The sequence below is a fragment of the Lampris incognitus genome, chromosome 9 (genome assembly GCF_029633865.1).
Source record: "Lampris incognitus isolate fLamInc1 chromosome 9, fLamInc1.hap2, whole genome shotgun sequence".
Classification (NCBI taxonomy): domain Eukaryota; kingdom Metazoa; phylum Chordata; class Actinopteri; order Lampriformes; family Lampridae; genus Lampris; species Lampris incognitus.
Window position 1 is genome coordinate 60,316,332 of NC_079219.1, and position 20,434 is coordinate 60,336,765.

Sequence of the window (20,434 nt, forward strand, 5' to 3'; positions counted from 1 at the left end):
ACAGCAGGAGTAGATACAGAACTGACAGAATTGCGTATAGATACAGTTGAATTAGTTAGCGTCTTGAAAGCGTAGTCCTAGTCAGAATGCAATAGATGTAGCTCCAGGTGATGACGCTGATCAAGTTTTCTTTGTGGTGTTTCTGTTTGTTTTGGCTCAGCAGACATTTCAGATGACATTTAAACTTGATTAATCTGATTAAGAACAGGAGCAGTGACAGGGACACTAATACTGACATATGTACAATTTCTATACATTCCAGTACATGTTTTGCTAAATTAATCTCATATATTGCTGTATTCAGGCAACGGTCTTTATGCGGTGAATCATCAAATTCATGGTCAGGGGTTTATTTATTTATTTATTTGTTTTGGCCTTTTCTGCCTTTATTAGACAATGACAGTAGAGAGACAGGAAAGACAGGGGAGAGAGAGGGGATGACATGCAGCAAAAGGCCCGGGGCGCATTTGAACCCAGGCTGCTGTGGTAAGGACTCAGCCTGATGTGGTAGCCCTCTACCAGGTGAGCCACCGGGGCGCCCCGTCAGGAGTTTAGATTGACTGTTTATGGCTTGAAGCCATAAACAGATAGTCAACTTGACTATCACGAAGATTGTCTTTGCGTACAGGCTAAAATAGAGCAAAAGTTAGCTAAACGGTAATGAAATTGTAGGGAAACAGCCTGAATAAAATGTTGGAGACAGCTTTCTTAAAGTTGATGCTCTTTACTGTCATCTTAATACTGTAATGACCACGGATGACTAGGCTCGCTAGCCCTTGGCTAACAGGTCTGATCCTTTAGTCGACTGGTTAACGTAGTCGCCCGTGGTGCGGGAGACCCGGGTTCGCGTCCCGGCTGCGGCGGTTCCCTGCTGCCCCTGAATTCGCTACAATAACAACTGAGATGATTGTGAAAAAAGAAGATTCTGTTGTGAGTGTGTACTGTCCATCGATGTGTTGGTCTTCACAGACTAACAAACAGTTTGAATGTTTCAGTTTAAGAGTTCCAAGTCATTTCCCCCCCAAACATACATTTACAGACTGTTCACGTAATTTATTGGGTGAGTGTGCTGACGGGACGAAGAAGAACGCGGTGCTGGTTTTTACAGTCAAACAAACCTTGATGCAATCACAGACTTCCGCACCTTTATTTAAACCAGCAGTGTCATGGACATGTTACTTGCTGTACATGCAACAGAGGCTCTTAAACTGGGTAATTTACAGTGTTGGGTAAGGGGTTAATGTCTTGTTAACTTTCTTTAACCTGTGACATTTTTGTTACGGACATGGAGGATGGTTTCATCTCCAGCCGCGTTGCTCCATCTCACAAACGCAGCTTTGAACGCGTCACAATCCACCGGCCGCTGGCTGCAGCAACACAACGCAGGACTCCACCTGTCATACTTCCCTCACACTGGACACCATTTTACTTTGAGATTATGACGAAATTAGCAAAAAGTAATGCAGAGGTTTAGAACCATGACGCGATTGCTCATGTAGGCCAGGGGTGGGCAGTCTTATCCAGAAAGGGCCAGTGAAGGTGAAGGTTTTTGCTCCAACCAAGCAGTTAAACACCTGATCCCACTAATCAACCAGTAGAGTCTTTGCTGAGGAACTTGATGAGGAGACACAGGTGTGTAACTGCCTGGCTGGAACAAAAACCTTCAGCCACACCGGCCCCTTGTGGGTAAGACTGCCCACCGCTGATGTAGGCCCATAATCCATATCCTGTGATGTATTCACCATATGGAACATCCAGCGTGGGGAAGAAACTCCCTTCATCCATCACGTTTAACCAGCGTCTGTCTGGTTAAAGAGTCTTTACCCTGGAACAGGCTGGCCGGCTGGTTTCTTGTAGGTCACATCCACACGTCTAGTGTTATTATCCAACAATGTCTACTCTAGTAGTATCTAATGTTAGCGGAGACACGATAAGCCTGACCGTACAGCTCAGCACTTCATTTCTCAGTGGGTTGTCGACAGAAACATCCGGTTTGGTGTCCAGTAGATGGCCTGAGCTCATCTAATATAGGACCGTCGTAAATACCCCGTGTTGAAGAGGTTGGCGTTTATGGAGGCGATGAAGGTTTCTGGGAGGATCAAAACCGAAACCCAGTCAGTCTTATGGACACGATGCCACGACAGGCTTGCTGCTTGGGATTTTGGGAATGTCCATCCCAAGTCTTTTGTCTTTTGGGGATATGACATTTCTCCCGGCTCGGCCCGAGTATTAAAACAACGTGTAAAACAGCCATTTGAGGTGAAGAAGGTAGATTCCTCTGTGACATTCAGAATACATTCTCCTCGTACAAGGGCCACGTTGCTCAAGACAGCCAACACTTTCAAAAGACAGGAAAAAAGGCCAGAACTGTCAGCATGTGTTGTTAATTTCATATTTCTTCAGTGAAAAGGTCAAAGGAATTTGTATTGTCCCAAATAAAAGTGTTGGAATGAACATTTATTATTATTATTATTATTATTCAGAAATGTTTGTGCAAATTCCCATGAGATGGTGAATGGTAGAGACATGAGATTTTTCCCATTGATTGGAGGTTGTGTGCAACTGCTGCCAACGAACTATGACCCCAAACAGCCTGATGAGGGCGCTATAATTAAAGGTCAAAATTTTTAACTTTGAAGTCATAACTCCGACGCCTAAAGTCCGATTTCCACGGAACTTGGTACAGACATCCATCTAGCCTCGCGCTGCAAATCTGCCTGAAGGACCACTAAAGTTGACTAGATTTTCCGCCATTTTGAGTCTTTCTGAAAAACACATTTTTGACATCTCCTCCCAAATTGTAGGTCTGATTGCTGCCATATTTTCTGTGGATTATTACTGGACCAAGCTTATAAACATGCGTGTAAAGCTTGTTGATATCTTGTGTATTTTTCAAGATATTGACCAATGAACTTCAAAAGGGTGTGGCTCAGCACATAAATAGACCAGAGTCAACAACCGTCGGGCCAATCCTCACACAACGTGCAGAATGTGTCCACATAAGTACCTGAAACATACCCTGAAATTTTCGTTCAAACTGACCAATAGGGGGCGCTACAGATGCGAAAAATTGGAATGGCATAACACAAATCAGACTATAATCCAGATATCATCTGTCCAGTCATTACGAAACTTACAGGATATGTTCCAGAACAATGTTGAACCACGTGTGCAAAACTATTTTGAAATCGCTCAATAGGGGGCGCCACCAGCTCAAAAACATGCATGGGCCTGGCACAAATTTGGCCATAAATCAGTGACAGTTTATCTAAACATCACCAAATTGGGGGGATATTTTTAATTAAGCTATTGAAGCTTACAACTTCTCATGGTCTGTGTTGACTTGAACCCTAGAATCCCTGCTTGCAGCTCTATTTCAAAAGTGAGTTGGTCTACCTATAGCAAAAGGCTCCGTAAAGACTCTGGTTATTTTTAGGAAACCCGAAGGAGCGTATTCCTGGCTCAAGCAGTCCTCCGCAGCGTTTCCTGGGTGTGGAGATGGGAAACCGCACGCTGCCATCTTTCAGCCATCCGCCATCACACTGGTCATAGTTCCGGAAATGCCAGGCTGAATAAAGCTGGCCTACCAAGGCCAAGTCAGCCATTTTATTTTTACATGCCTGCACTGCCTGGCCATAAGAGAATGGCCCTCTGATGTATAACACGGACCCTGTGGATGAATAAGAAAAGCATTCAATAAGATGAATAAGGAAACACATCCAGTCAACCATTACAAAGCATTTGCGGTTTGTTGAGGTGACCGCAGATCTACTGGAAACGGTTTTATTCAAAAGGGGAAATCCACCTCATGACAGGGTCTACTTTTAAAATACAAAAGAACACGGAGAAGAAGTTAGGTCACTTTCTTGAAGGATATAAAGCATTTGGTTCACAAAAGAGAACATTTTATAACACTCCTTTCATTTTTCCAGACTAAAATTGACACCATCTACAGCAACCTGACCACCTCCACCTCCCTCTCCACCTCCACCTCCCTCTCCACCTCCTCCCCTTTACCACTCAGCCCCTGTCAATTTCTCTCCTGTGTCCCCAATGGAGCTGTCTAACCTTATGGTAGGAATGAGAAGCTCCATTTGTCTCCTGAATGCCATCCCATCCGATCTTGTTAAGGACCGTCTCCCAGCGATTTCCTCACTCATCACAGAAATCATTAACTCCTCCTTCCGCTCTGGCTCAACCCCACGTACACTTAAACCGGCTGCTGTCATCTCATCCTCAAAAAACCTGGTCTCAACCCTGATATCATAAGCAACTTCCAGCCCATCTCCAATCTCCCCTTTCTGTCAAAAATACTGGAACGTGTTGTCGCCTCCCACTGCAGAGCTCACCTCATCACCAACGACTTGTTCAAACTACACTGCTCAAAAAAATAAAGGGAACACATAAGCAATGCAATGTAGCTCCAAGTCAATCACACTTTTGAGATATCAACCTGTCCAGTTAGGAAGCAACACTGATTTGTGAATCAATTTCACTTGTTGGTAAATTGCCTAATTTCCACCAGGTGGAAATTAGACAATTTGCAAGACAACCCTATAAAAGGAATGGATTTGCAGGTGGTGGCCACAGACCATTTGCCTGTCCTCATCTTTTCTGGCCGATCTTTGGTTAGTTTTTCATTTTGCTAGTGCCCTCACCACTAGAGGTGGCATGAGGCGGTATCTGCAACCTACAGAAGTTGCTCAGGTAGTGCAGCTCATCCAGGATGGCACATCAATGCGTGCTGTGGCAAGAAGATTTGATGTGTCTCCCAGCACAGTGTCCAGAGCATGGAGGAGGTACCAGGAGACAGGCCAGTACACCAGGAGACGTCGAGGGGGCCGCAGGAGGACAACAACCCCGCAGCAGGACCGCTATCTGGTCCTTTGTGCAAGGAGGAACAGGAGGAGCACTGCCGGAGCCCTACAAAACGACCTTCAACAGGCCACTAATGTGCAGGTTTCTGCTCAAACAGTGAGAAACAGAATGCATGAGGATGGTATGAGGGCCCGACGTCCACAATTGGGGCCTGTGCTCACAGCCCAACACCGTGCAGCCCGATTGACCTTTGCCAGAGAACATCTTGGTTGGCAGATTCGCCATTGGCGCCCTGTGCTCTTCACAGATGAGAGCAGGTTCACACTGAACACATGTGACAGACGTGAGAGAGTCTGGAGACGCTGTGGAGAACGTTCTGCTGCCTGCAACATCCTCCAGCATGACCGGTTTGGCGGTGGGTCAGTGATGGTCTGGGGAGGCATATCCTTGGAGGGCCGCACAGACCTCTACGTGCTAGCCAGAGGTACCATGACTGCCATTAGGTACCGGGATGAGATCCTCAGACCCATTGTCAGACCATATGCTGGTGCAGTGGGCCCTGGGTTCCTGCTCATGCATGACAATGCTCATCCTCATGTGGCCAGAGTGTGTCAGCAGTTCCTGTATGTCGAGGGCATTGATGCTATGGACTGGCCTGCACGTTCCCCAGACCTGAATCCAATCGAGCACCTCTGGGACATCATGTCTCGTACCATCCGCCAACGCGATGTCGCACCACAGACTGTCCAGGAGTTGACCGATGCCCTGATCCAGGTCTGGGAGGAGATCCCTCAGGAGACCATCCGTCGTCTCATCAGGAGCATGCCCAGACGTTGTAGGGAGTGCATACAGGCACGTGGAGGCCACACACACTAGTGAGCCTCATTTTTAATCGTCTTGAAGAATTTCCACAGAAGTTGGATCAGCCTATGTTCTCATTTTCCACTTTGATTTTGAGTATGATTCTGAATCCAGACCTTAATGGGCTAATGATTTTGATTTCCATTGATCATTCTTAGGTTATTTTGCTCTAAACACATTCCTCTGTCTAATAAATAAAGATTTTCAGCTGAAATATTTCATTCATCGAGGTCTATATTGTGTTTTTAGGTGTTCCCTTTATTTTTTTGAGCAGTATATTTCAATCTGGTTTCCACTCACAGCACAGCACAGAAACAGCCCTCCTTAAAGTAAGTCACCAATGACCTCCTCCTCTCCACAGACTCTGGCCACCACACCATTCTCATCCTCCTCGACCTCACTGCAGCTTTTGACATCACCAACCACACCATTCTCTCCCGTCTTGAATCCTCCCTCAACATCACCAGTACTGCCCTCTCCTGGCTAAAGCCATATCTCACAAACAGACAACAGTTCATCAGCATCAAAAACTACACCTACTTAACCGCGCCTCTGTCCCAAGGCGTCCCCCAGGGTTCAGTGTTTGGTCCTCTCCTGTTCAGCCTTTATATGCTCCCCACTTAGTAACGTCATACATCGTCATGGTCTCCACTTCCACTGCTACGCTGATGATGTCCAGCTCTACATCTCCACAAAATCCATCACCACTACAACTTACTTCTGTCTGACCAACTGCCTCACTGAAATTAAAACATGGCTGCAAGCCAAATTCCTCAAACTAAACAGGGATACATCTGATATGATCATCATCACTCCCAAATCTCTTACCAAAACCACTCATAACTTCTGTCTCACCATGAATTATTGCACCCTCTCCCTCCCCACACATCTGCAACCTCAGAATCATTTTCGACAGCAACCTCTCCTTTGAACACCACGTCGATCAAATCACAAGAACTGCCTTTTCCCACCTAGAAACAGCTCAGTGTGTACTGTATAGTAGCTGAATTACCTTCAGAGTAGGTGAGAAGGGGCAGGACAAAATAAGAGCACACTTCCTCCTATTGCTTCTCCAACATGTAACACATAACCTGATGTATATGAGATGTGTTCACTGAATTTGATGTGTGGATTTGTTGATCACCTCACATTATTGGCAACGGATTATCTGTGTGTTATATCCTGCTTGTTCACATGTTCCACATCAGTCATCACCATTCATTCATACATTATCATTATTATTAATGTTGTGGTCGTGGTTGTCGTTGTTGACATTTTAAAAACTGGATCTGACAGTGTATGTAGGTGTCGTGTCCAGCAGTCCAGTCTCTGTTTTTTATTCTGTCTTGTGATGATGAGTTGGACGGCCAAGTGGCTTCCCACAGATGAACTTGTTTTCAGCGTTTCTTAACAACACATTTTATTGTGCTCATCCACGCCTACTGCTCTACAACACCCAGGGGTGTTGCACTAAATTCTGGGCCCTACACATAAGCAGTCTCTGTGGGCCCCTTTCCTCTTTTGTCTCTCATGCATCACTTGTGTGAGTTCTAGCATACTGTATATTATTTATAATCAGAGTACATGAATCTGATTTAACCTGACTTAACCTAACTTCACTATCTTGCAGTGACTGAAAAAGGTACAGTACCACGTCAGACTTTGGTGCATCTTAGGGTACTGATGCTGACACCCATGGTGTTTATTCCACAGTAAATGCCCACTGTCAGGACAATGATTAGATCTTTAGAGTCCAGTTGTTCTGCTGATCGGCTTTCATTTGAGAGTAGTAGCTAGTTTTTAACTAGTTTTAACTGGGAGTAGCACCAGCCTGTCCAGCCTCTCCTGGGACACTGCTGATCTGATCTAGTTTTTAACTAGTTTTAACTGGGAGTAGCACCAGCCTGTCCAGCCTCTCCTGGGACACTGCTGATCTGATCTAGTTTTTAACTAGTTTTAACTGGGAGTAGAGCCAGCCTGTCCAGCCTCTCCTGGGGCACTGCTGATCTGATCTAGTTTTTAACTAGTTTTAACTGGGAGTAGCACCAGCCTGTCCAGCCTCTCCTGGGACACTGCTGATCTGATCTAGTTTTTAACTAGTTTTAACTGAGAGTAGAGCCAGCCTGTCCAACCTCTCCTGGGGCACTGCTGATCTGATCTAGTTTTTAACTAATTTTAACTGGGAGTAGAGCCAGCCTGTCCAGCCTCTCCTGGGGCACTGCTGATCTGATCTAGTTTTTAACTAGTTTTAACTGGGAGTAGAGCCAGCCTGTCCAGCCTCTCCTGGGGCACTGCTGATCTGATCTAGTTTTTAACTAGTTTTAACTGGGAGTAGAGCCAGCCTGTCCAGCCTCTCCTGGGACACTGCTGATCTGATCTAGTTTTTAACTAGTTTTAACTGGGAGTAGAGCCAGCCTGTCCAGCCTCTCCTGGGGCACTGCTGATCTGATCTAGTTTTTAACTAGTTTTAACTGGGAGTAGAGCCAGCCTGTCCAGCCTCTCCTGGGGCACTGCTGATCTGATCTAGTTTTTAACTAGTTTTAACTGGGAGTAGAGCCAGGCTGTCCAGCCTCTCCTGGGGCACTGCTGATCTGATCTAGTTTTTAACTAGTTTTAACTGGGAGTGGAGCCAGCCTGTCCAGCCTCTCCTGGGGCACTGCTGATCTGATCTAGTTTTTAACTAGTTTTAACTGGGAGTAGAGCCAGCCTGTCCAGCCTCTCCTGGGACACTGCTGATCTGATCTAGTTTTTAACTAGTTTTAACTGGGAGTAGCACCAGCCTGTCCAGCCTCTCCTGGGACACTGCTGATCTGATCTAGTTTTTAACTAGTTTTAACTGGGAGTAGAGCCAGCCTGTCCAGCCTCTCCTGGGGCACTGCTGATCTGATCTAGTTTTTAACTAGTTTTAACTGGGAGTAGCACCAGCCTGTCCAGCCTCTCCTGGGACACTGCTGATCTGATCTAGTTTTTAACTAGTTTTAACTGGGAGTAGAGCCAGCCTGTCCAGCCTCTCCTGGGGCACTGCTGATCTGATCTAGTTTTTAACTAGTTTTAACTGGGAGTAGCGCCAGCCTGTCCAGCCTCTCCTGGGACACTGCTGATCTGATCTAGTTTTTAACTAGTTTTAACTGAGAGTAAAGCCAGCCTGTCCAACCTCTCCTGGGGCACTGCTGATCTGATCTAGTTTTTAACTAGTTTTAACTGGGAGTAGAGCCAGCCTGTCCAGCCTCTCCTGGGGCACTGCTGATCTGATCTAGTTTTTAACTAGTTTTAACTGGGAGTAGAGCCAGCCTGTCCAGCCTCTCCTGGGGCACTGCTGATCTGATCTAGTTTTTAACTAGTTTTAACTGGGAGTAGAGCCAGCCTGTCCAGCCTCTCCTGGGACACTGCTGATCTGATCTAGTTTTTAACTAGTTTTAACTGGGAGTAGAGCCAGCCTGTCCAGCCTCTCCTGGGGCACTGCTGATCTGATCTAGTTTTTAACTAGTTTTAACTGGGAGTAGAGCCAGCCTGTCCAGCCTCTCCTGGGGCACTGCTGATCTGATCTAGTTTTTAACTAGTTTTAACTGGGAGTAGAGCCAGGCTGTCCAGCCTCTCCTGGGGCACTGCTGATCTGATCTAGTTTTTAACTAGTTTTAACTGGGAGTAGAGCCAGGCTGTCCAGCCTCTCCTGGGACACTGCTGATCTGATCTAGTTTTTAACTAGTTTTAACTGGGAGTAGAGCCAGCCTGTCTAGCCTCTCCTGGGGCACTGCTGATCTGATCTAGTTTTTAACTAGTTTTAACTGGGAGTAGAGCCAGCCTGTCCAGCCTCTCCTGGGGCACTGCTGATCTGATTTAGTTTTTAACTAGTTTTAACTGGGAGTAGAGCCAGCCTGTCCAGCCTCTCCTGGGGCACTGCTGATCTGATCTAGTTTTTAACTAGTTTTAACTGGGAGTAGAGCCAGGCTGTCCAGCCTCTCCTGGGACACTGCTGATCTGATCTAGTTTTTAACTAGTTTTAACTGGGAGTAGAGCCAGCCTGTCTAGCCTCTCCTGGGACACTGCTGATCTGATCTAGTTTTTAACTAGTTTTAACTGGGAGTAGAGCCAGCCTGTCCAGCCTGTCCTGCTTAGTTAGTCCTATCCATCAGTCATTATAACACCCGCTGCTTAGATTCTGGAAGTTACTCCCCCGACATAAACACTGACTGGGGAGACTGCTGCACTACATATCGACCAGCATATTGGTATTGGTCAACAACTGATGAAAAACGCGTTCAGAGTATTGCGACAGATTATGTCCCACAAATATGATGTATGATGCCAGCGACAGACGGTGATGGAGAGACAGGATGTGTCTGCAGCCCATGAAGAAACATCTGTTGTAAGTGTCATAATGAGTTAAACAGGATTAGTTTCATGGTTATTCTTTTATGGGGTCCCTGTTCCCTTTTAGGAAGTCACACAGATAGTAAAGGAGTTGTGTCCGTCAGTCTGTTGTGTATGTGCCCTGTCAGTGCTCGTGGACGGGCAGTGCACTGCAGTCCGGCTATGTGTTGGTCCCATCCAGTTAAGTAAAACTTTCTTATGATAAAGTACGCGTGTCACGCAAGTTACTACAACATCCTTCCTACAAACCACTCTGGCCTTTCACAGAGACGCTCTACACGCCGACCTGTTGTGGGACGAACGCCAGGACAGGGTTTCAAACCACGCCTGGGAGGGAGTGTGACGTGTGTTGTCAGGGCAACACGGTGTTTCACACATGTCTGCACCTCACACACGGCACAATAATGAATAAACCACACACATGGTGAGGCTGCTATCAAGTATCACCGGTATGGCCAGATGACCGTGGAAATGACCAGTTACGTACTGACAAACATGTCAGTACTGCACCTCTTTAACGTGTTTGTTTGTTTGTTTCAGGACGTGGGTTTAATGCCAGTGTAATTTGAATCTAAGGGTTGAGGTTGTGTTGATGCTGCAGAGGTCAGGTCAGCTGCAGAGAAAGGTAAGCTGCAGAGGTCAGCTGCAGAGAGAGGTCAGCTGCAGAGGTCAGGTCAGCTGCAGAGAGAGGTCAGCTGCAGAGGTCAGGTCAGCTGCAGAGAGAGGTCAGCTGCAGAGAGAGGTCAGCTGCAGAGAGGTCAGCTGCAGAGAGAGGTCAGCTGCAGAGGTCAGGTCAGCTGCAGAGAGAGGTCAGCTGCAGAGAGAGGTCAGCTGCAGAGGTCAGGTCAGCTGCAGAGAGGTCAGGTGCAGAGGTCAGGTCAGCTGCAGAGAGGTCAGCTGCAGAGGTCAGGTCAGCTGCAGAGGTCAGCTGCAGAGGTCAGGTCAGCTGCAGAGGTCAGCTGCAGAGAGGTCAACTGCAGAGGTCAGGTCAGCTGCAGAGAGGTCAGCTGCAGAGGTCAGGTCAGCTGCAGAATGACGTGTGATTGGCTGTTTAAGCATTCACCAGATGTCACTGAAGTGAAGCAGAAGGCGTCAAAGCGGTGGTGAGTTTTGTCTCTCAGTCCGTAGCTGCGGATGCCCGGCGCGAGCTCTCCTCCACACGGGGCCCGTGGAACGATGACGGGATAACGGACCGTCCCATCACCCAGCCAGCCTGCGTTGCACCAGTCCAGCCCCTCGGTCCAGGCTGCAGCAACACACACACAGCACACCAATAACTACATGAATCTTTACAAACCTGGGAAATAATCTGTCGTTTAGTCTTGGTTAAGTGACAGATTAACAGCAGAAAGCAACAACAGATTAATCTTGTCTCATGGATTAACACACTTCTGTGTGGCGATACAATATTCTGAATTATATGAATGTGCTCTCACAGATACTGAGAGAGGAATTTGCCATGATTTATATTTTTATATATACAATGACATAAAATATATATACACTACCGTTCAAAAGTTTGGGATCACCCAAACAATTTTGTGTTTTCCATGAAAAGTCACACTTATTCACCACCATATGTTGTGAAATGAATAGAAAATAGAGTCAAGACATTGACAAGGTTAGAAATAATGATTTGTATTTGAAATAAGATTTTTTTTACATCAAACTTTGCTTTCGTCAAAGAATCCTCCATTTGCAGCAATTACAGCATTGCAGACCTTTGCAGCACAAACAGGCTCTAACCAGAGTAGAAAAAGAAGTGGGAGGCCGCGTTGCACAACTGAGCAAGAAGATAAGTACATTAGAGTCTCTAGTTTGAGAAACAGACGCCTCACAGGTCCCCAACTGGCATCTTCATTAAATAGTACCTGTTAGAGCCTGTTTGTGCTGTCCTCTGAAGGGAGTAGTACACACCGGTGTAGGAAATCTTCAATTTCTTAGCAATTTCTCGCATGGAATAGCCTTCATTTCTAAGAACAAGAATAGACTGTCGAGTTTCAGATGAAAGTTCTCTTTTTCTGGCCATTTTGAGCGTTTAATTGACCCCACAAATGTGATGCTCCAGAAACTCAATCTGCTCAAAGAAGTGCCCATCCAACCAATCCAACTTGTGGGAGCTGCTTCTGGAAGCGTGGGGTGCAATTTCTCCAGATTACCTCAACAAATTAACAGCTAGAATGCCAAAGGTCTGCAATGCTGTAATTGCTGCAAATGGAGGATTCTTTGACGAAAGCAAAGTTTGATGTAAAAAAAATCTTATTTCAAATACAAATCATTATTTCTAACCTTGTCAATGTCTTGACTCTATTTTCTATTCATTTCACAACATATGGTGGTGAATAAGTGTGACTTTTCATGGAAAACACGAAATTGTTTGGGTGATCCCAAACTTTTGAACGGTAGTGTATATATATATATATACATACATACATACACACACACACACACACACACACACACACACACACACACACATTCATTCATCTTCAGCCGCTTCTCCGGGGTGGGGTCACGGTGGCAGCAAGCTAAGTAGGACACTCCAGACGTCCCTCTCCCCAGCATCGCCCTCCAGCTCCTCCTAGGGGATCCCAAGGCGTTCCCAGGCCAGACTGGACATGTAGTCCCTCCAGTGAGTTCTGGGTCTACCCCGGGGTCTCCTCCCAGTTGACCGTGCCCGGTAAACCTCCAAAGGAAGGAGCCCAGGAGGCATCCTGATCAGATGCCCGGACCACCTCAACTGGCTCCTTTCGACATGAAGGAGCAGCGGCTCTACTCCGAGCTCCCTCCGGATGTCCGAGCTCCTCACCCTATCTCTAAGGCTGAGCCCAGACACCCTACGGAGGAAACTCATTTCAGCTGCTTGTATCCACAATCTCACCCTTTCTGTCACTACCCAAAGCTCATGACCATAGGTGAGGGTTGGAATGAAGATTGACTGGTAAACTGAGAGCTTTGTCTTCCGCCTCAGCTCCTTCTTCACCACAACGATCCGGTACAACATCCACATTACTGCTGATGCTGCACCAATCCACCTGTCAATCTCCTGCTCCATCCTACCCTCACTCGTGAACAAGACCCCCTGAGATACTTGAACTCCTTCACCTGAGGCAACAGCTCATCCCCAACCCAGAGGGAGCAATCCACCATTTTCCAGTAGAGAACCATGGCCTCAGACTTGGAGGTGCTGACTCTCATCCCGGCCATTTCACACTCGGCTGCAAACCGCCCCAGTGTGCTGGAGGTCACGTTCTGATGAAGCCAACAAAACCACATCATCTGAGAAGAGCAAAGATGCAATTCTGAGGTTCCCAAAACGGACACACTCCTCACCTTGGCTGCGCCTTGAGATCCGGTCCATGAATACCACAAACAGAACCGGAGACAAGGGACAACCTTGGTGGAGTCCCACACCCACCGACAACATGTTTGACTTTATGCTGAGAATGCTGACACAGCTCTCACTTTGGTTATACAAGGACCGGATGGCTTGCAGCAACTGCCCCGGTACCCCATACTCCCACAGTACCCCCCCCCCACAGAGTGCCCCGGGGTACATGGTCATAAGCCTTCCCCAAGTCCACAAAACACATGTAGACTGGCTGGTCAAACTCCCATGCCCCCCTCAGCACTTCTGCAAGGGTAAAGAGGTGGAACCTTGGATCCAGGAGGAACAATGCAGATTCCGTCCTGGCTGTGGAACAACAGACCAACTCTTTACATACATACATACATTCATACATACATTCATACATTCATACATACTTACCTGTGAAGAGCTGTTTGAATGTGGCTAAGATGCCGTCCTGCTCAGCACAGGCCTTCTTTGCCTCCTCGAAAGTGAATTTGTAGCGGCCATCTTTACTCTGATATGGGAACACAACCCCTGGAAGTAAACGGTACCTGGTCAGTGCTGATTTGAGATGCTTACAATAAAAACGGTTTCTTCTTACTCTGTAATTCCAACCTTCTCTTGTGGTTTCCTAGTTTCTCCCTGCACCACCCCACAGTAAATCCACTCCTTCATACTGGCGGGCTGCATTGGCATGTCCTTCACATATATTAAGTCAATCTACAGTTTTATAATAAAATGTTCAGTTTCTAATGACATTTAGCATAATTCCTGCAGTAGAAATTCTCTGATGCCCTGATCTGCCCCAGATGCCCTGATCTGCCCCAGATGCCCTGATCCGTCCCAGATGCCCTGATCCGTCCCAGATGCCCTGATCCGCCCCAGATGTCCTGATCCGCCCCAGATGTCCTGATCCGCCCCAGATGCCCTGATCCGTCCCAGATACCCTGATCCACCCCAGATACCCTGATCCACCCCAGATGCCGGACCACAGCCCAGTTGTAGGAGGCACACCACAAAGCTTCAAACAATTGTATAACGGATAATCAATATCTTCACGTTACCTTCAATCCTAAGAGGGACAACAACGTTTTCATCATCGATGCCGTTGATCAGCTCACAGCGATACCTGCCTCCATCTTCCAGCTCAAGATGGTGGAGCTGCAGCGAGGCGTCCATGGGGTGAGCCTGCCGAAGAGAAGCTCGTGGTCCAATTTGACCATAGGGTTTGGAGGTGTGTCCGTTTGATATAATGACAATGTTCTGTGGTCCCACATGTTCTGGTTCCAGTTTGGTCCATTTGACATTGTAATGAGCTGGTTTGGTTCTGAGAATACATGGAAGGGTGACGTTCTCTCCCCTGCGGCCGGAGACCTCAGCGTATACAAGCGGCTCGATCAGGTATTTCAGCTCCTTTTGCCCTGTGGACCAAAAGGTATTCAGCTTATGTCACTGTGGAGGAAACCACGTTAGACTCTATAATCCATTATTCCACATTCCAAGTTTCCTGCAACAGAAGTGGTTAGCTAAAATAAGTCTGTAGCAGGGCAGAACTGATGGCTCATGGCGACATGAGGCATGCTATGACCCTGGCCGTTCATGAGTGTTTGCACCTTCACATAGGTTTCCTTTAGATACTCATGGTTTCCACCGTCCAACGACATGCATCTTGGGTGATGCAAACAGCACATCATGTATGACTGGTCTAAAAGCTATTGTGAGTTTTGGCCTTGTGATGGTTGGGTCACATGGCTAAGATGTAATTTTTTTTACTTTGAGATATTTTATTAATCCCCGTGGGGAATTTCTTTCTCTGCATTTAACCCATCCTATTGTATAGGAGCAGGGGGCAGCTGCAGCACCCGGGGACCAACTCCACTTCTTTCCATTGCCTTGCTCAGGGGCACAGACAGGAGTATTCACCCTGACATGCATGTCTTTTTGGTGGTGGGGGAAACCGGAGCACCCGGAGAAAACCCACCGCAGACACGGGGACAACATGCAAACTCCACACAGAGGACAACCTGGGATGACCCCCAAGGTTGGACTTCCCTGGGGTTCGAACCCAGGACCTTCTTGCTGTGAGGTGGCAGCGCTAACCACTGGGTCTCTGTGCTGCCCATCCCTGAATTGGACTAAGCTAGTGTAGACATTGCATGAATCAAGCAGGCCAGGAGGAGGATGACGAGAGCTGTAAAGGGAAGAGTTGGTTGCCCGACGGTACGACGAGGTTCACCTGTTCCTGATCAACCTCCCCCATCCATCCTGTCAGAGTAGGAACTGTTAGAGGAGCCATTGGATGGAGCTAAGAGAAGAATTCCATGGCAGTAAACATGGATTCTGTCCTCAGCAGGGAACAATATCCATGACCGAGCACACTGGGCCTAACAACATGCCGTCAAGAGTCACGAGAATGCACATTTTCAATCGTATGAAACACGTCTTACTTCGCCTCCAACCAAAAACATGGCACGGAATTTATTGAAATTAGTGTTTGGCACACACACACCCACACACACACACACACCCACACACACCCACACACACACACACGCTTAATGATGACATCAGGCTGTCAGCTGCAGCACATTAATGTTGTCTGTACAGACAGGAATACATGCAGGACAGATAAAGACAGGTATAAGCAAAGCAGACACAAGGAAATAACACGAATGAAGGAATAAATAAAGCAACAGAAGTAGATGCAAGTAGAAGATGTGTCATTTGTTAAATATAACAGAAAGCCAATGAATGAATGGTTTTTAGCACGATGTCCCTTGTGAAATATACCGGGGCCCAGACTGTAAGCCACTCTGAGGAGCGCTGCTCCTCAACATCCGCCAGTCAAAACAGGTGAACATGCTGCGTACCAGTGCAATAATCCCATGAGATCATTCCCCTGTAAAGAACAAATCAAATCATTCATTCATTGATTCATTCACTGATTCATTCATTCATTCACACGTCAGACAAATCCTGTTATTGTAATGACTCGACCTGCTCTGCTGAGGGCGCATGTAGACGAGGAGCAGGTGAAGTAACTCGCTGTCAGCAGAAGAAGAAGAGCTGCAGCGTTCATGATGGCGGCAGTCACACTTCCGCTCCTAAAAGTCACGAAAAGCAACAAGACAGACGTGTCTGTAAGTAACCTGATGCACTTTAACGAAGTCTATTTACGATGCAAAAGTGTAAGAGGCGTGTACGCAAAAGACATTATAGCTTTTATTATGACGTACGGTTTACAAACAGCCCGGTACCCCACATCCGGGCAATATACTCCGGGCACAACTGTAGTCCGCGGCAGTCATACCAGTTTCCGGTTTAATGCCGTGTGCCATCTCACTGGCCTACAACTTCTACCACGGATAAATGTGAGTACTGAGCCTATAGACTATATCCTATATAGTCTATAGGCTCAGTACTGACATTTATAGACTATATCCTATATAGTCTATATCCTAGTCTAGAGTCTATATCCTATAGTCTATATCCTATATAGTCTATATCCTAGTCTAGAGTCTATATCCTGTAGGATATATTCTACTATAGAATATATCCTACAGGAAAAAGACTAGTCTGTATCCTAGTCTATAGTCTATATCCTAGTCTATATCCTATATAGTCTATATCCTAGTCTAGAGTCTATATCCTGTAGGATATATTCTATAGACTATAGAATATATCTCACAGGAAAAAGACTATGATATAGACTATAGACTAGGATATAGACTATATCCTATTCAGTCTATATCCTAGTCTATATCCTATAGGACATAGACTATAGAATATATCCTACAGGAAAAAGACTATGATATAGACTATAGACTAGGATATAGACTATATCCTATTTAGTCTATATCCTAGTCTATATCCTATATGATATATACTATAGAATATATCCTACAGGAAAAAGACTATGATATAGACTATAGACTAGGCTATAGTCTATATCCTGTAGGATATATTCTATAGTCTATATCCTCTATATCCTAGTCTATAGTCTATATCCTAGTCTAGAGTCTATATCCTGTAGGATATATTCTACTATAGAATATATCCTACAGGAAAAAGACTAGTCTGTATCCTAGTCTATAGTCTATATCCTAGTCTATATCCTATATAGTCTATATCCTAGTCTAGAGTCTATATCCTGTAGGATATATTCTATAGACTATAGAATATATCCCACAGGAAAAAGACTATGATATAGACTATAGACTAGGATATAGACTATATCCTATTTAGTCTATATCCTAGTCTATATCCTATAGGACATAGACTATAGAATATATCCTACAGGAAAAAGACTATGATATAGACTATAGACTAGGATATAGACTATATCCTATTTAGTCTATATCCTAGTCTATATCCTATATGATATATACTATAGAATATATCCTACAGGAAAAAGACTATGATATAGACTATAGACTAGGCTATAGTCTATATCCTGTAGGATATATTCTATAGTCTATATCCTCTATATCCTAGTCTATAGTCTATATCCTAGCCTAGTTTACAGCCTGGCTTGATGTCTGTCAACTTGTTTTCCTTCGTAGCGTTGGTAATTACTCACCCTTGTAATTGTCAGGAGTCAGGAACACTTTATTAGTCGTTTCACCTCATGAGCTTGTGCACACGAAGTGAGACGAGATGCCGCTTCCCCAGCCCACAGCAGCACAACACAAAGACAGCAACTACAGCAACACACAGATTCAAACGAACGCATATATCCAAACCAACAAAACAAAACAAAACATCACCGTCCAAGGGAACAAACGCCAGCCAGGATGACTCGGAACCGCCGGTCTGCATGGGCTAGCAGTTAGCCTAGCCTGCCCCGATTACGCACCCTGTCAGACCGCCCTCCGTGTTTCCTCCTCGGGCGCAGCTCCAGGCAGGGGCCGTGGTCCCTGGGGCAACCAGACGAAGCAGACCAGGCCCTCCCAGCCGATCCAGCGCCGGCTCTCCCAGCCAGAACCCTTGACACACCTCCCCGCACTCCACACGACGACATCAGAAACACCACAGTCAACGCAGTTAGCTTAGCCCGCCCCGCCTCCGCCTCCGCGTCCCGTCAGACCGCCCTCAGTGCCACCTCCTCGGGCGCAGCTCCGTGCAAGGCTGCGGTCCCCGGGCCCACAGCGCAGCAGACCAAGCTCTCGCAGCCGATCCGGTGCCAGCTCTCCCAGCCAACAAACGAAGACAAGACATGGACAAAGACCCTGCATCGACAATACTGGGTGAGGCCGCTGCGAATGTGGGTTCTCGTGGCCATCTTCCCACACCGGTACTGGGTGAGGCCGCCGCAAACCTGAATTCATGCGGCCATCTTCCCACACCGGTACTGGGTGAGGCCGCTGCGAATGTGAATTCGCGCCGCCATCTTCCCACACCGGAATAGGAGTTGTTCTGTGGATGTAAGTTGACATGTGCAATTTGAAACCTGTCACCCGTTTGCTGGTGGTTGCAGGGGAAAGTGCGTCGAAAATTCTGTACATGTCGTTGACACTTACCCGTGGTAGGTCTTGTAGGCATTGCGAACAATATGCCATTGATGATAGCGTCAGCGGCGCCCCCAAGGGGTTGCCAGGGGTGGCCACGGCCCCCCCGCTGGCCCCCCAGCCACGAGTCGCATATGCAGAATATGCTTCTGATTATGCAGAATATGCTTCTATCTGATATCTTCCATCAGGCGCTGTTCATTTAAATCAATAATGTATATGTTTCTTAACTCTCATGTTGACAGCTTTCAACTAGCCTATACAGTACACTACAACAGCAGCATAGAATTCCCCAAATTTGGTCATGGCTTTTGGTTTTGGTGTGCCACCCCAAGATTTTCAGTGGCCCCATTTGGCCGCCCCCCCCCCATGAAAAATTTCTGGGGGCGCCACTGGATCGCGTACGGCATTAAACCGGAAACTGGTATGACTGCCGCGGTCGAAACCGGAAGTCAGCAGACTAGAGTTATGCACAGAATTCATTCAAAGTCAGGATGTTCAAACAAAATTAGGATAAATGAATAGGCTGCCCATCACCAGAAAATTCACTGAACTGACTTTCAGCTCAGCTCTGAAGTGCGCGAGTTGTGGCCTGCCGCCCCCACGCCCACGCGGTGGCTGAAGAGCAGCAGCGGCTGTTTGGTGCAGGGTGGATGATGAAGATGAACGGGAAGGAAGAAGAAGAGCATGTTAAACCTGTCCGGTGGAGAAGATGGAGGCGTCCTTCCGGTGACAGCTGATGATCTGCTGGCCAGTTAGAGAACGCTGCGATGATTCGTTTTACTGAGAAAGTTCCTTAATGATTCGCCGTGAGAAGCACTGACGAGGTGACGGCTCTCTGTCCTGTCTGTTACTCACACCACCTCTCTTCATCCTCTCTTCCCTCTCTTCCCTCTCTCTCCCTCCCTCCCTCTCTCCCTCCCTCTCTCTCTCTGTCCTGTCTGTTACTCACACCACCTCCCTTCATCCTCTCTTCCCTCTCTCTCTCCCTCCCTCCCTCTCTCCCTCCCTCTGCCCTGTGTTCAGCTGCCATGCCCAGTCCATCTCTCTCCCTCTCTCCCTCCCTCTCTCTCTCTCTCTCTCTCTCTCTCTCTCTCTCTCTCTCTCTCTCTCTCTCTCTCTCTCTCTCTCTCTCTCTCTCTCTCTCTCTCTCTCTCTCTCTCTCTCTCTCTCTCTCTCTCTCTCTCTCTCTCGTCACGTGTTTCAGGTTGTCTGACAGATTGTCGGTGCATAAACAAGATGATTGTCTTGTTTTTTCCAGATGTTTACAACTATCTGACGCTATGCCATACTTTTTTCTTTCTTTCTTTCTTTCTTTCTTTCTTTCTTTCTTTCTTTCTTTCTTTCTTTCTTTCTTTCTTTCTTTCTTTCTTTCTTTTTTGTTTCTTTCTTTCACACGAGGGAGAGATGGTCAAAGTCCAGAGCTTGTTTTTCTTTTGTGCTCCATCACTTCTCCATTCAGAGATGGTGGATGTACAAGTTGACCACACTGCACCCATCAGGGCAGCCACAGCACATCTGTCTG

The 20,434-nt window shown here is 46.7% G+C and overlaps 1 protein-coding gene across 4 annotated transcripts; it reads right to left on the reverse strand.

Annotated features, from left to right (window-relative positions):
• Positions 1–1,123: 1,123 nt before the first annotated feature.
• On the reverse strand, positions 1,124–19,790 carry hapln2 (hyaluronan and proteoglycan link protein 2). 4 transcript variants are annotated; one of them, XM_056285879.1, is made up of 6 exons: positions 19,606–19,790; positions 16,400–16,506; positions 14,467–14,823; positions 13,820–13,936; positions 11,114–11,296; positions 1,124–3,670 (listed from the first exon to the last, which is right to left on the reverse strand). In XM_056285879.1, the coding sequence occupies exons 2-6, from the start codon at positions 16,479–16,481 to the stop codon at positions 3,393–3,395; spliced, it is 1,017 nt and encodes a 338-aa protein (XP_056141854.1). In that variant the 5' UTR covers positions 16,482–16,506; positions 19,606–19,790; the 3' UTR covers positions 1,124–3,392. The 4 variants fall into 4 exon arrangements, with proteins under 4 accessions (XP_056141854.1, XP_056141855.1, XP_056141856.1 ...); XM_056285880.1 differs by having other exon boundaries at positions 19,468–19,790; XM_056285881.1 differs by having other exon boundaries at positions 19,447–19,790.
• Positions 19,791–20,434: the final 644 nt, after the last annotated feature.